Genomic DNA, 13,142 nt, shown 5'->3' with positions numbered 1-13,142 from the left:
TGTTTTGTGACGTAAACGTGTTACAAAATCTATATTTAAATATAAATAAACCGCTACACAATATATGCCCACATATAACAAAGTGAATATAAAAGTCAATAGCTTCATTCAAATGATTATGCGCGAAAACAATATATGCCAAACAGTTAAGTTATGTATAAGATTAACAACGTTTAGATTTTTCATTTTGTCAGTGATGTTTGCCTGCATTTGGTTACACTAGTGCGGTGTATGCTTATATGCACATCATTACGCGTTGCCTTCAAGTGATATACATACGGAATAGTGTTTCATGTGTTTGAAGCAGTCGAGTGGCTTGTGTGATGACGTATCTCACGAGAGGCACATGAGAAATAGCTCAAGCCACTGGCATTATTTCTGTGCAGTGGTATTTTACCGATTGATACAACTTGTATTTTTTGGGAACATACAGCAGGTATAATAAAATGAAAAAACTTTTTCTTGTGTCTTTATTTCCACACTGCGGATTTTTTAGGGAAACGAATACACAATCTCATAGATTTTATCACATCAATACAATTTTGCATAATTTAACTTGAAGCCCCCAATAGGGTGGAGTGAGTGACGTGAATGAAAGTTTTAAAATATGCAGTTATCCAGTGTGACATACAAATGCATGCTATATGGGCTCTTTGATGTGAATATGACAATTTCACAAAGCCACATGTCGTGCCAATATGTTGATAAATCCCCTTAGTATTATGCATTTAACTTGCATATTTTATGAGTGCAAATAAGGCAACTACGATATATATTGTATTGTTTCTATTTGTTATGAATTATTATAATTAACTATGCACTTTTTACACAACGTTTTACTTAATGCCATATCCAAAACTCAGGATTGTATGCGCTGATTGTACTTAATACTGCACACAAATTAGGGACACTGTTAAACACTTGTTTGGATTGATTGATCGCCCCAAAATTATGTTAGCGTTATATTTTTGAATTGTTCATTGCTTGACTCTCAGGCCAAATATATCACAAGAATAATGCCTTTATCGCTTTGAGCTTATATACTGATTAAAATGAAATTCAAAATAATTTCAATTTACTGTTGTGTAATAAAGATGAACAGGATATTTGATGTGTCGACATACCATTACTGATGGGAATTGATTACATATGTGCATTGTAGAGTATAACCAGTAAAGCAGCTGATAATTTCACGTGTTTGTAACAGCAACATCATGCACGAAGCAAACTACTCGTTGCCTGTCGTACCGAGCTAATCAACATTTCTTTATCAAATATATTGTGTCTAGGACATGTTAGTTTAAGCAATATAGAAGACGGGCTACTTTTATTATTCGTATCGTTTGTATTGTCTTAATTGCATTATGTTACATAACAATACATGGCAAATGCAATACTCGCCACAATGACAAAAAACTTGTAAAGACGCGACCTTCGATTGTGATTAAGACTGTATAAAAACAACGCGGCTATTACAAGACGCCATATATATTTCACTACCGACAGTCCGTGAAGTGATGGGTTTATATGCGCTGTATCAGTTGGAGTTGAAGCATCGACGGTGATGGTACAGTAGTGCTGTGCGTGTAACAATGTAACGAAAATCTTTACGAGCGGAGGATTATAGTCGTTTTGAAGTTCATTGTTGTCAAAGCAATGGTGTGTGAACGCGATCTTAACTTTTAATGTGGGAACAATGTGAGATTTAATTACACAAACACACGAATTTACATTTAAGTTAATGTTTCATATTGGATTAACATTCGTGCTCAACAGAACAGATGTGTATATCAAGGAATAAATTTGATTATGAACTTAATACATTTTTCATCAATGGCAATGTTGCTTGTACACTTAAGTAAGGTACGATGAAACATTCATCATGGCCAAAGATGATAGACCTGGATATGTTTCCATTAATGGAAGCGGAAACACATTTGAGTATTTCAACAGATCAGATGATTACATAAAACAATTACTGATAGCAAATCTTGGTGAAAAACGGAAAAGCATGTTCACAGTGGTATTTTTGACTATGATTTATGCGACCATTTTCCTAACAGGAGTGATTGGGAATTTAAGTACGTGTATTGTGATATGGAAAAACACATACATGCATACAGTCACAAATTATTATCTTTTCACTTTAGCCATATCAGACGTTATGACGCTTTTATTAGGTAGACCCTTTTCACATATGCTTATTTATGTAACTATATGCTATTGAAAGCAAACGCAAACTAACCACGACCATGTAAAATTAAATACAACGTTTGGTAACACGTCCATAATTACACTATGTTCAGGTTTAATATAAACGTTTCTAAATATGATATCATATTTAGTAGTCGGCTGGTATTCACTGTCTAACAAACGAATTATACTATTATATATGAGTGTAGTTATTTGTGATCGTATATCTATATATTTGTCACAAATAAATAAGCTCTGTTTACAAATCATAGTATCATGTATTAAAAAATGCGGGTGTTTTCGAACGAATTAATTTATGTGCATACTATATATGCCTGTGATACAGGTGTTGTCACTTATTTACAATTAATGAATAAGTCCTATTACAGACTTGGGAGAATCTTAATTATTCAAGCCTGTCCTCTATATATGGCCAGGAGGCGATCGCTAACAATACAACACACAACAAATCAGCTAGAAAAGACGCACACGTACAAAAGACACACATGAGCACAACTGGTTTGATTACCTTAACCCATTTATGCTAGTGGACTCTCCCATCCTTGTAAATTGGATCGATTTATTTCCAAAATTAGGGATGTCTAGTATATTTATTTCAATATTTAAAATATTTCTTAGAGAAATGCCTTTAAGCAAACAGCATCATGCGGCGTCTCATCTGGGTCTACGCTGCTTGCCAAGGCCTTTTTTTCTAGACGCTAGGCATAAATGGGTTAACATGCTCAATACAAAAGCACTATGGTTTTAAACGGCTTTTAAGACTCTCCGAACCACCCACTTGTCCCAGAATTATTTATTTAACATATTACCATTTAACACAATAATTATATATGGAACTGATAATCAGGAATGCAACTTTCTTAGGATTCATGACATGGAACCAACATGAGTATCAACTACATGTCGGCTCTACTAAAACGCTTAGGAGAATTATTGTATTCTGACCATCGTCGGATAATGCGACAAGAAGCCCTATTAAGGTTGCTAACATACCAATTACCAAATTTAGAGGTTCATGCCTTTCTTCAACTACATAACATTCCACAATTTAGTGTTTTGAAATGTGGATTTTATCATATGAATACAAGTGTTGCATTTAACACACCCGAGATTAATAAACTTAAAAGCATTCTAACTAAACATGCATTGAATATGTTAAAACCTTTGTTTAACAGCATTGATGTTGTGCGTGTATACAAAGCTATACGGAAGTTCGTTATTTTTCTATGAACTTCAATATTTTATTGGATTTAAACAATGATATTATCATCAACAAACCTAACATCATGCGGCGTCTCATCACGGTCTACGCTGTTTTCCAAGGCATTTTTCTAGACGCTAGGCATAAATGGGTTAAAGGGGAATTTTCACGTTTTGGTAAATTGACAAAATTGAACAAAGTTGTTTCAGATTCGCAAATTTTCGCTTTAGTTATGATATTTGTGAGGAAACAGTATTACTGAACATTAACTATGCTCTAAAATAGCCATTATATCTTTTTGACGATTTAAACAGCCGAAAATTATAAAGCGTTGCAACGCGAAGCAAATTAATAATTTGGATAGTTCTGTTGTTGTCGTTATATTTTGTGAAACTACGAGGATTGCTTATTTAAAGTATAAAATACGTCTGGTTGTATTCGGAAGAATGGCCGAGTGATCTAAGTGGTAGACTTTTTACTCGAGGACTCCAGGAGTCAGTGGTTAGAGCCCTGCTAAGCGTTACATTATTTTCTTCTTTTTTTAAATTTTATTCTTGTTTTTTTAAATATAGCTTATTGTATCCAATTTTTACATTTATCGCACTTGTTTTGTCAAAATAGCACAAGCAATATCCAAGACCAAACTTTAGCCGACATCATAAGTTGTTTTTTGTGTTAAACATCATATCACAGACTAGTTAAGATCTATGACGAGTGCATACACACTTTAAAACTAAATCAGAAACCAAAATACAACATATATAATTATTACAGACATACAAACAATGAGTCGATATTTAGAAGTCTTATTGCACTTCCGAAAAAAACAAAAACACATTTCCTACACATTTAAGAAGCGCTTCGAGCCAGCTTTATTTAATATGAAAGCAAGAAACATCCGTGGTAATAACTTTGATTGAATTTCGGATAAATAAAAGCAGCCTTATATATGCAATTTATATCTTGATAATTAAAATTGACACAATGGGTTGTTTCGATCAAATATCCAAAAATTGTGTAATGCCTGAAGAAGTATGAGGATGTTTTCGCTAGATAACTGTTGAAATTAAATTGTGTTGAGCTTGATTAAATATTTTAATATGCTAGTTTGTATAATATAGACTTTATACACATTATGTCATTTTGTAAATATTCTAGATTCCCTACTTCCATGTACACATTAATGTCGTATAAAAATATGGGACTATCATAAACTTACTAATAGCATTGATTGCATGGATACATCATTTACAATCTAGTAGATATTTAAGACTTACCATTGCGGAACTATGAGTGCATTGTCATTACACTTATTTCATCAAAGATACGAACCAGTGCAGAAAGAAGTCAAAGAAGAATACATTGGTTGCATAGAGCAGGATTTAAATTCGGCATGTCAGCTCTTAGTTCAGAGTCATACCATCATGATACTCGTCCAACCTGCGTTTGCATTTGTTTCAATGTTTATGTTTTCAAATTGCCTAACCTTTTGCCCGTGTGGCGTATATCACATACTCTGTCACTAAAGTGTAGTTCTTTATAATAGTGTTGCCACCGATAATAACACATATATATATATGAGCCGTGATCTTTGAAAAACGTGTTTAATACATGTGCGTATAGTGTCGTCCCATATTAGCCCGTGCAGTTCGCATAAGCTAATCAGGGACGACACTTTCCGCTTGTATGCTATTTTTCGTTTCAAGAAGTCTCTTCTGAGCAAAAATCAAGTTTTTGCGGAAAGTGTGGTCTCTGATAGCCTGTGGGGACTGAACAAGCTAATATGTAACGACACTGTACGCAGATGCATTAAATCCATTTTTACAGAGCATGGCCCATCTAGTGTTTTTTTTTGTAGCCTTGCCGCCAGAGGTGTACTCAATTTGGGAAGCGTATCCATGGCGATTTGGGCAATCATTCTGTATACTCAAATCGTTTATAATGGAGATGACTTCGTATTCGTCTGTGTTGACCATAACGGGATTTACTGTAGAACGCTATCTGTCTATTTGTCACCCCATGAAATTGCAACACTGCTGTCATATAAGCCGAGCTAAACGATGCATAGTCCTTATATGTGTAGTTTCCATACTAAGTGCCTTACCATATCCGGTGCATACAAGGACATTTTACTACCTGTCGGATCCCCACAGTGGCCAGCATATACCTGACTCGCTTGTCTGCAACATCCCCCAGAAGTGGACAGGGCGGATGATAATAGTGTTCCAGCTATCGACGTTTGTCTATTTGTGCTACCCATGGCTATACTAAGTTTAATGTACATTCTTATCGGAATTAAACTGCACAGAAACAGAACTACGAACGAAGTATGACACTCAGTACGGACAGGCGACGGCGACAAAAGCACGCAGAGCAATACTCAAAATGTTAGGTAAAAAATGAATACATAGTATTAAATGTATCGTTGATTTTATTTAAAATACTTATTAAATAGGATAAAAAAAAATCATAACTAAGTTAAGTTGTTTGCGATGAGAGAAATTTGATCTTGGCAAACGGATAGATGTAGACGTTGTTTCGGCGCCTTGTTTACTCGGTATGAATAATTGAATGCCAAATGATGTTATCTACTTTGAGGTATTAAGTTGACTCTAATCAGTCGTCTATTATTTTGTGTTATTCAATACGTTATTGTCTGCAGATAAATCAGAAAGAACGGATGCGGTATCAATTTGTTTTGTTCTTTCAATATTGAAGCATGTTTGATTTATGGCACAATACATTAGAAAAATGTGAGAATATCGGTGTGTAACGAAATTGTTTTCCTTATTTGCGTGAGAATGTGAAGTTGGTATAAAACAGAAAATTACATATGTAATACTATCCTATGTGACTTTAGATAGTCAATATGAAATTGTATATTTTAACTCATGAATGAGGTAATAGGATTGTGTTGACGGACGTACATTATTTGTTATAGTCGTTTATCATATTGATTGCGTTTGTGTTGAAACGTTGTACAATACAGATATGAAGCATTATAACTTCAGTTAAATTAGTGTTAACAGGCTACAATTAGCACCGAAGTCCTTAGATTAGGCTGTGTTTAATACGGGTAGATGTATAGGACAGTTTCTTTAAACAGACATGATGTACATACTTAATTATGGTGTTCTTGGAAATGTATGTGCTTATATCGGTTCATCATTTATGTATAAACAACAATTTATTATTCACATCCTTTGGTTGAAAATGACGTTTAATTTCATTGATAAGGCAAAAATAAAATGAATGCCAAAAAGATTCTGAACTTATCCTCATATCGCTAAGTGCTATTTTGAATACTTTCAATGACAGTTTAGTAAATTGCCGACAGACTGACTTTAGGTTGTACACCATTGATTTTTCAGTGTTAATACATTCATCTTTTATAATTATACAATTTGGTAAATATGCGGTATTTACATATAGGTTTTTCAACAAATATTTATAAAGTATGCGTATTGTTGATGTATGTCATGGATTCATGTTGACGTTTATCGATTGCTTCGACAAATGTGTGAATGATGTGTTCATATCGTTTTATTTCAGTTGCTGTCGTAGTTGCGTTTTTTATCTGCTGGGCTCCGTTCCATGCTCAAAGACTTATGACACTGTACGTTACTAATTGGAATGCACGGCTGTTAGAAATACAGGGACATCTGTTTTATCTTTCAGGTACATATCTGCTTGAGAATAAATGGATATTAATTAGTTGATGTGTATGTAATACCACGTCTAGCAAATTGGTTACACATGATTGTATAACGTTTTAATATAGAAGTATGAAGCAACTAAGTTTACTTCACAATCGTTTGTGTATCTCATAACAATTAATAGATTGTGAACAAAAAGAGGTTAACATAGACACAGACATGACGATGACTATTCTTATTTATATGAGCCATGCTCTGTGAAAAGGGGATTTATGCCTTTGCGTAATATGTCGGCCCATATAAGCAGTCTGCAGATGCTACGCAGGTACGAACCTTTCCGCCTAAACTTGATATTTTTGCTTAAAATAGACTTTCTTAAAACGAAAAACGTCATAACATCGCTAAGTGTCATCCCTGATAAGCCTATCCGGACTGCAAATGCTAATCTGGGACAACACGTTACGCACATGCAATACACCCTCTTTTCACAGAGCACGGTCGATAAGGGTGCAATAAAAGTCTACCATGTGATTGTTATAGGGTTTGCACAAGTTCTGTGATGTTATCACATTTAAGTTCTTATTGTGTTAAGTAACGATAGTACAATAAGTGTGCAGTCTTGAGTGCAAAGTATCTTAATCCACACATTTGTCTTGTTTCAGGAATTCTTTACTTCTTCAGTTCCACCGTGAATCCAATACTGTACAATGTGATGTCAAGAAAGTTCAGGAGAGCCTTCAAGCGAACTCTCTGCAGATGTTTTGTTGGCGCAAATAATCTTCCATCTTTTTATATGCTAAAGGCCAAGTTCATCAATCACGATTTAAATGTACCCCATTCTCGAGAGAGCGATATTCCAAACATGTCTGACAATAAGGATTTTCGGATTGTTACGTATTACAACAACGATAAGCGAGAATCATCTAAATATAACCACTCCGGAGACAAATGCTCCACTAAAGAGACGCTGATTAACAAGACAAGTGAAAGCACATCAGGCAAGTCACACGCACATTCTGACAGCGACCTGCACGCCTTGTGTCGGCACAAGAGGTGCTCCGATAGACGTCACAGTGCGCTAAATCGACGTAGAAATGGATTGGTCAATTCATTTCATGATATCGACGATTTACGTAAAGAGCATACGTTATTTGATTACCAAACTGCTGCTAAATTGAGACTACTTGAAGCTGAACCGCTAACACATTCATGGCAATCAACGGTTTAGATACACGACAACAGTAATGCACACTCTGTATGTAATAGAAGTGTTCATAGTGTGCGTTATAAGGTTGTGTAATAATGTTATCGGACATTATTGAGAAAATCTACGTATTGAATGCATAAGAATATATGTATTGCCTAGTTTGAACACAAATAAATAGGACAATGCTTACAATTCATATATTTGATAACAATTTATTAATAAAACACGAGAAGGGAATTCCAAGCAAATGCTCGTTCAGAATCAAACGGATGAACAAAAGTACATGTATGTACGCGAACAATTTTACAGAACTGATTAAGGACGGCATCTTTCCGCAATACAATATCTGAATACGGAGATCTTATAATAAATAAATTGCATGTAATGCACACTTGACAGTTAGTTATGACGAAAATAATGTATTTTCTCTAAAAACTTAACAAAAACTGCTTTTCACCCAGTGGCAAGCAGATTTAAAAAAACACACCCGAATTGTGTCTGCATCAGTAATGTATTTAAGCCACACACGTTTCTTCTGACATTGAAATGAAATACATGTTAATCAATACATATAGATGCAATTTGAAAGTGTGAAAAAGTGTCATTCAATCTATAGCCTAGTTAGCAAGTAATTTATTATTTTTCAAACGGTACCGCTTTTAAAACCGAAAGTAGGATTTCTATACGTTTACGTCAATTTCTACAAACGCGATTTTGTTTTAGTTTTAACACGCAAAAAAAGACGGATTTCTACCTTGTAACCACCGACTATATACTAATTGGCATAGATAACATTAGATCTAAAGCTTTATTAGCAAGAATTTCATTATTTTGCAAACGGTACCGCGTTTTTAAAACCGAAAATAGGATTTTTAGACGTGTACGTCCATTTCGACAAACGCGATTATTTTTAAGTTTTATAGCGCAAAAAGGACGGATTTCTACCATGTGACCACCAAATATATTCTAGTTGGCATATATAATATTTGTTTCTTATTTATACTTTAATTTACTATGCAAAAACAGTTGTGTGGCTTTAACTAGGATCTTGATTATACCTCATTGAGATTGTGTTTATCTTAACAAAGTTCGGGTGTTTCCAAATCATCAAAAACATATATTTTGCGTTGTGGAAATTATTATTTTCAAACAAGGTGGACATATCATTATTGTATATTTACCAGTGCGTTGTTTTCTGTCATTTTGTTCAAATTGCTTTAATATGGTTAAATTACACAAATTGTTCATTGTGACCAATCAACCGAACATCAATTGTCATACCCCATATTCGCAAACAATAGTGTACATCATGTCGCTCAATCGTACTTATAACCAAAAGATGAACTCTGCCATATGTTTCTGCAATAATTAAAGGCCTTTCTAGCAAATTAAAAATGAGCCCATATATCTATGCCTGTCGAAAAATTGCATGTGTTATCATTTAACGTTAGGTGTTTTTTTATCCCGAAATGCATCTCATTCGTCCTACACGTGTAGACCTTGGAGATTCCTAATTTAATTCTAAACAATCCAGCTGCTTTGTAGATAACCATGAGAAGAAAATGTGTGCGACGATATGAACGTTATGTTTTTCCCGTTTACATTTAAGATTATTATACCTCACTTTTATTCACAAGCTAAACTCCCATAGGCCAATGTGACATAGAAATACTGACAGACCAAGAGGAAAAAAATTTACTGTCCACAAAAATACTGTCGCCCGCTACCTTAGCAATCACGTGCCACCAGCGGGAAAAAATTTACTGTCCAAAAATACTGTCGACCGCTACCTTAGCAATCACGTGCGGAATGGTAAAAAATTATACAGTCCCATTCGCGCATGCGCAGTACGCAGTTTTGCATTTCCGTTGTATTTGGATTATTAAACTATCGAGTGCAGCTGAAACTGTGCTGTAGAAAAGATTAATGCCATTTTTTAAGCTTTGACAGGAGTTATACAAAAATTCAATTAAGTATAAACGACACGCTTACCTCAATCTCAATGGCAACTTTAATCCTATGCTAATAACAATAAAGTTACAACGATATACACTTCCAGTGAGATTGAGGTAAGCGTGTCGTTTACACAAATATTTTACAGTTTAAAAACCACTACGTCCATATCGTTGTCCCAAAATGTTTCGTCACCGAAATGACGTCACACGAGTACGTCATATATCAAGTGATGAAAACAAAATAATTAAAATATTTTCGGAAATATTTTCGGAGAGCTGGTTTGTTAATATATTTTTAAAGAAATAATTGACGAAATCGATTACTATGTCGGTGCCGAAAAAAGCGTAATTTTGCTCGCCCCGAAAATCTAAAGTACTCAACATGTTATTGGTTGTTAATTGCTGAAATTAATTAAATACAATTATTGAATATTAAAATTGTTCATGGTTTATATGAATTGCTCCTGTTTCAATAGTTTGTTTGGTATAATAAAATAAATATTACATGTCTGACAGGGTGACAGGCCTCGGTTGACAGTATTTCCTCAAGTTGACAAATTTACTGTCACCCTGTCAGACATGTAATATTTATATATTAATATTAATAGCATACATCCCGTTTAAGTTATCTGAATACAAGTTGTCAAGAACAAATGGTAAAAATCGATTTCGAACGACGTGTTTGAAATCGTCAACGCACCACTTGACCCGGGATATTCGATATTTGGTCTTGCCATGTGTGGCCAGAGAAGCTCTTTACCAGCCTGCGCAATCAAATATTATTGTCAGAAACTACCCTTTCCGGTATAAAGTAAGGGGAGGATTATGTATATCAATATAGTTCAGTATAATATTTCCTTACCGGTTTGTGCGAATGCGTTATATGACCTTACTCATTATTTAGCAAACACTCTTACCGAGATGCATGGTATATCTTATATATTTACTATACATTTAAGATGATGAAAACTACACATACACTATGCCGTTAAAAGTGTGTTTTTTCAAAAGCCGGTCTGGCGTTAAGTGACTTTGCTGTCAGGTATAAGTTTTTTTTCCAATCAATTTTAGGTGATAAAGGCAAATAATTACACTAGGCTGTTTGTTCTGTTCTAGTAAAACCTATTTCAATTGGGTTAATAAGCCCTATTTAACAATTCGCGTGTCGAAAGTTAAAAAGATACATTACTAGATTACTTCTTGAAGGACATGTGTTTGCTAACTGTTATTTTGATAGTGTAATCATTCCACATGTAATCAATTCCACATTCATCGTCTGTGTTCAGGAAATTGGTTGCTGTTGCGATTTGAGTTAAGTAATTGAAATTTTACGCTATTGTTAGGCGATGATTGTTGTGTTTTTTTGCATCATTATATTATTTCATTATTATTATTATTATTATAATTATTATTATTTTTATTATTATTATTATTATTATTATTATTATCATAATAATCATTATAATAAGTGTTATTATTATATTAAGTATTATTATTAGTATAATAATTATTATTATTATTTTCATTCTTATAATAATAATAATTATTATTATTATTATTTTCATTATTCTTCTTCTTCTTCTTCTTCTTCTTCTTCTTCTTCTTCTTCTTCTTCTTATTATTATTATTATCATTATTATCATTATTATTACTATTATTATTATTACTATTATTATTATTATTATTATTATTATTGTTATTATTATTATTATAATTATTATTATCATTATTTTTATTATTATTTTTATTATTATATTATTGTTCTTATAATAATTATAATAAAAATAATAATAATAATAATACAAATGATAATAATAATAATAATAATAATAATTATTATAATAATACGAATATTAATAATAATAATACATTTATTACTACTAATAATAATACAAATTATAATGATTATTTTTTTTTTCAGTTTAAGTTGTTTGTTTGTTTGAGTATTTAGCCACAAGTATTTATCAATATAAACTTTTATTTAAAAAAACGAAATTATAAATATAATTGATTTTTTAAATCGGACTACTTAAAGAGTATATTTCTTGGATTCGGTGGATAATCGATTTTAATTCAAGAGTGATCATAAAAAATAGTATTTTCAAGAGGGGCGCAGCCATAAGTGAAAATATATATTTAATATGACCACGAGTTTGAAACAGTGAAATTATCAGTTTTTATTTACTGCTATTTCTCTATAAACCACTGGAAATCATTAAATAAAAGTAAATATTCTTCTACGGAAAATGGTTTTTATATGAATGTAATGAAAATATAAGTTTAATATAACATGAAATGTACTACCATAATTATAAAATGTATATTATATACGATATAATTAAAATAGTTTTAAGTTTTTCCTATATGTATATATGACGTCCCATGAACACCACGCAGCATATGGTATTTGTATAAAATGTGAATATATGTAGAGGCGCATCTTTATGTCTTGTAAGATTCAAATTGATGATAACTTAAATGAAGTGCTGCTATCATAAATGACATATTAAATACATCAGATGCCCTTTGTCTAATGAGTTAACCTTACTGTACTGTCTGGATAATACAGGAAACATGTTTTCACGTACTTGCAAACCCTGTTAATATATTGGAGTGTACCATTAATATTCGGCGTATCTGCAACACGTTGTCATTGAAAAGCTGTTTGCTCTTAGAAGCTACTTAGCTACTGCGTTTTGAACCGGCATTGTCTGCTTTATACTGGCATCATTTAGGTAAAGTACAACAACATATCCGCCGATGTTACAGTTTTATCAAAGGCAAATCGACACATTGCCTTAATGTCATAAGTGTGATATGTCGACCGAAGTTGCCAATGTGTAAGTGAATCAAATAGGTTCGACATATCCACATATGCACTACAAGGTCGTATATACATTTTGTGCCAT

At 33.0% G+C, this 13,142-nt stretch overlaps 1 protein-coding gene across 1 annotated transcript; it reads left to right on the top strand.

Moving 5' to 3' along the window:
• The first annotated feature begins 1,828 nt into the window (after positions 1 to 1,828).
• On the top strand, positions 1,829 to 8,300 carry LOC127846734 (thyrotropin-releasing hormone receptor-like). Its single transcript, XM_052378229.1, has 3 exons — positions 1,829 to 2,180; positions 6,968 to 7,093; positions 7,734 to 8,300. The coding sequence occupies exons 1-3, from the start codon at positions 1,883 to 1,885 to the stop codon at positions 8,297 to 8,299; spliced, it is 990 nt and encodes a 329-aa protein (XP_052234189.1). The 5' UTR covers positions 1,829 to 1,882; the 3' UTR covers position 8,300.
• The last annotated feature ends 4,842 nt before the right edge of the window (positions 8,301 to 13,142 follow it).

This window comes from Dreissena polymorpha, chromosome 9 (genome assembly GCF_020536995.1).
Source record: "Dreissena polymorpha isolate Duluth1 chromosome 9, UMN_Dpol_1.0, whole genome shotgun sequence".
Taxonomy (NCBI): Eukaryota; Metazoa; Mollusca; class Bivalvia; order Myida; family Dreissenidae; genus Dreissena; species Dreissena polymorpha.
This window is presented reverse-complemented; position numbering and strand designations above follow the sequence as displayed.

Coding starts and splice junctions, on each gene's coding strand:
- LOC127846734 (XM_052378229.1), top strand. CDS start 1,883: ATGGCCAAAGATGATAGACCTGGATATGTTTCCATTAATGGAAGCGGA. Junction 2,181..6,967: donor CGTTATGACGCTTTTATTAG/GTAGACCCTTTT, acceptor GTTTTATTTCAG/TTGCTGTCGTAGTTGCGTTT. Junction 7,094..7,733: donor ACATCTGTTTTATCTTTCAG/GTACATATCTGC, acceptor GTCTTGTTTCAG/GAATTCTTTACTTCTTCAGT.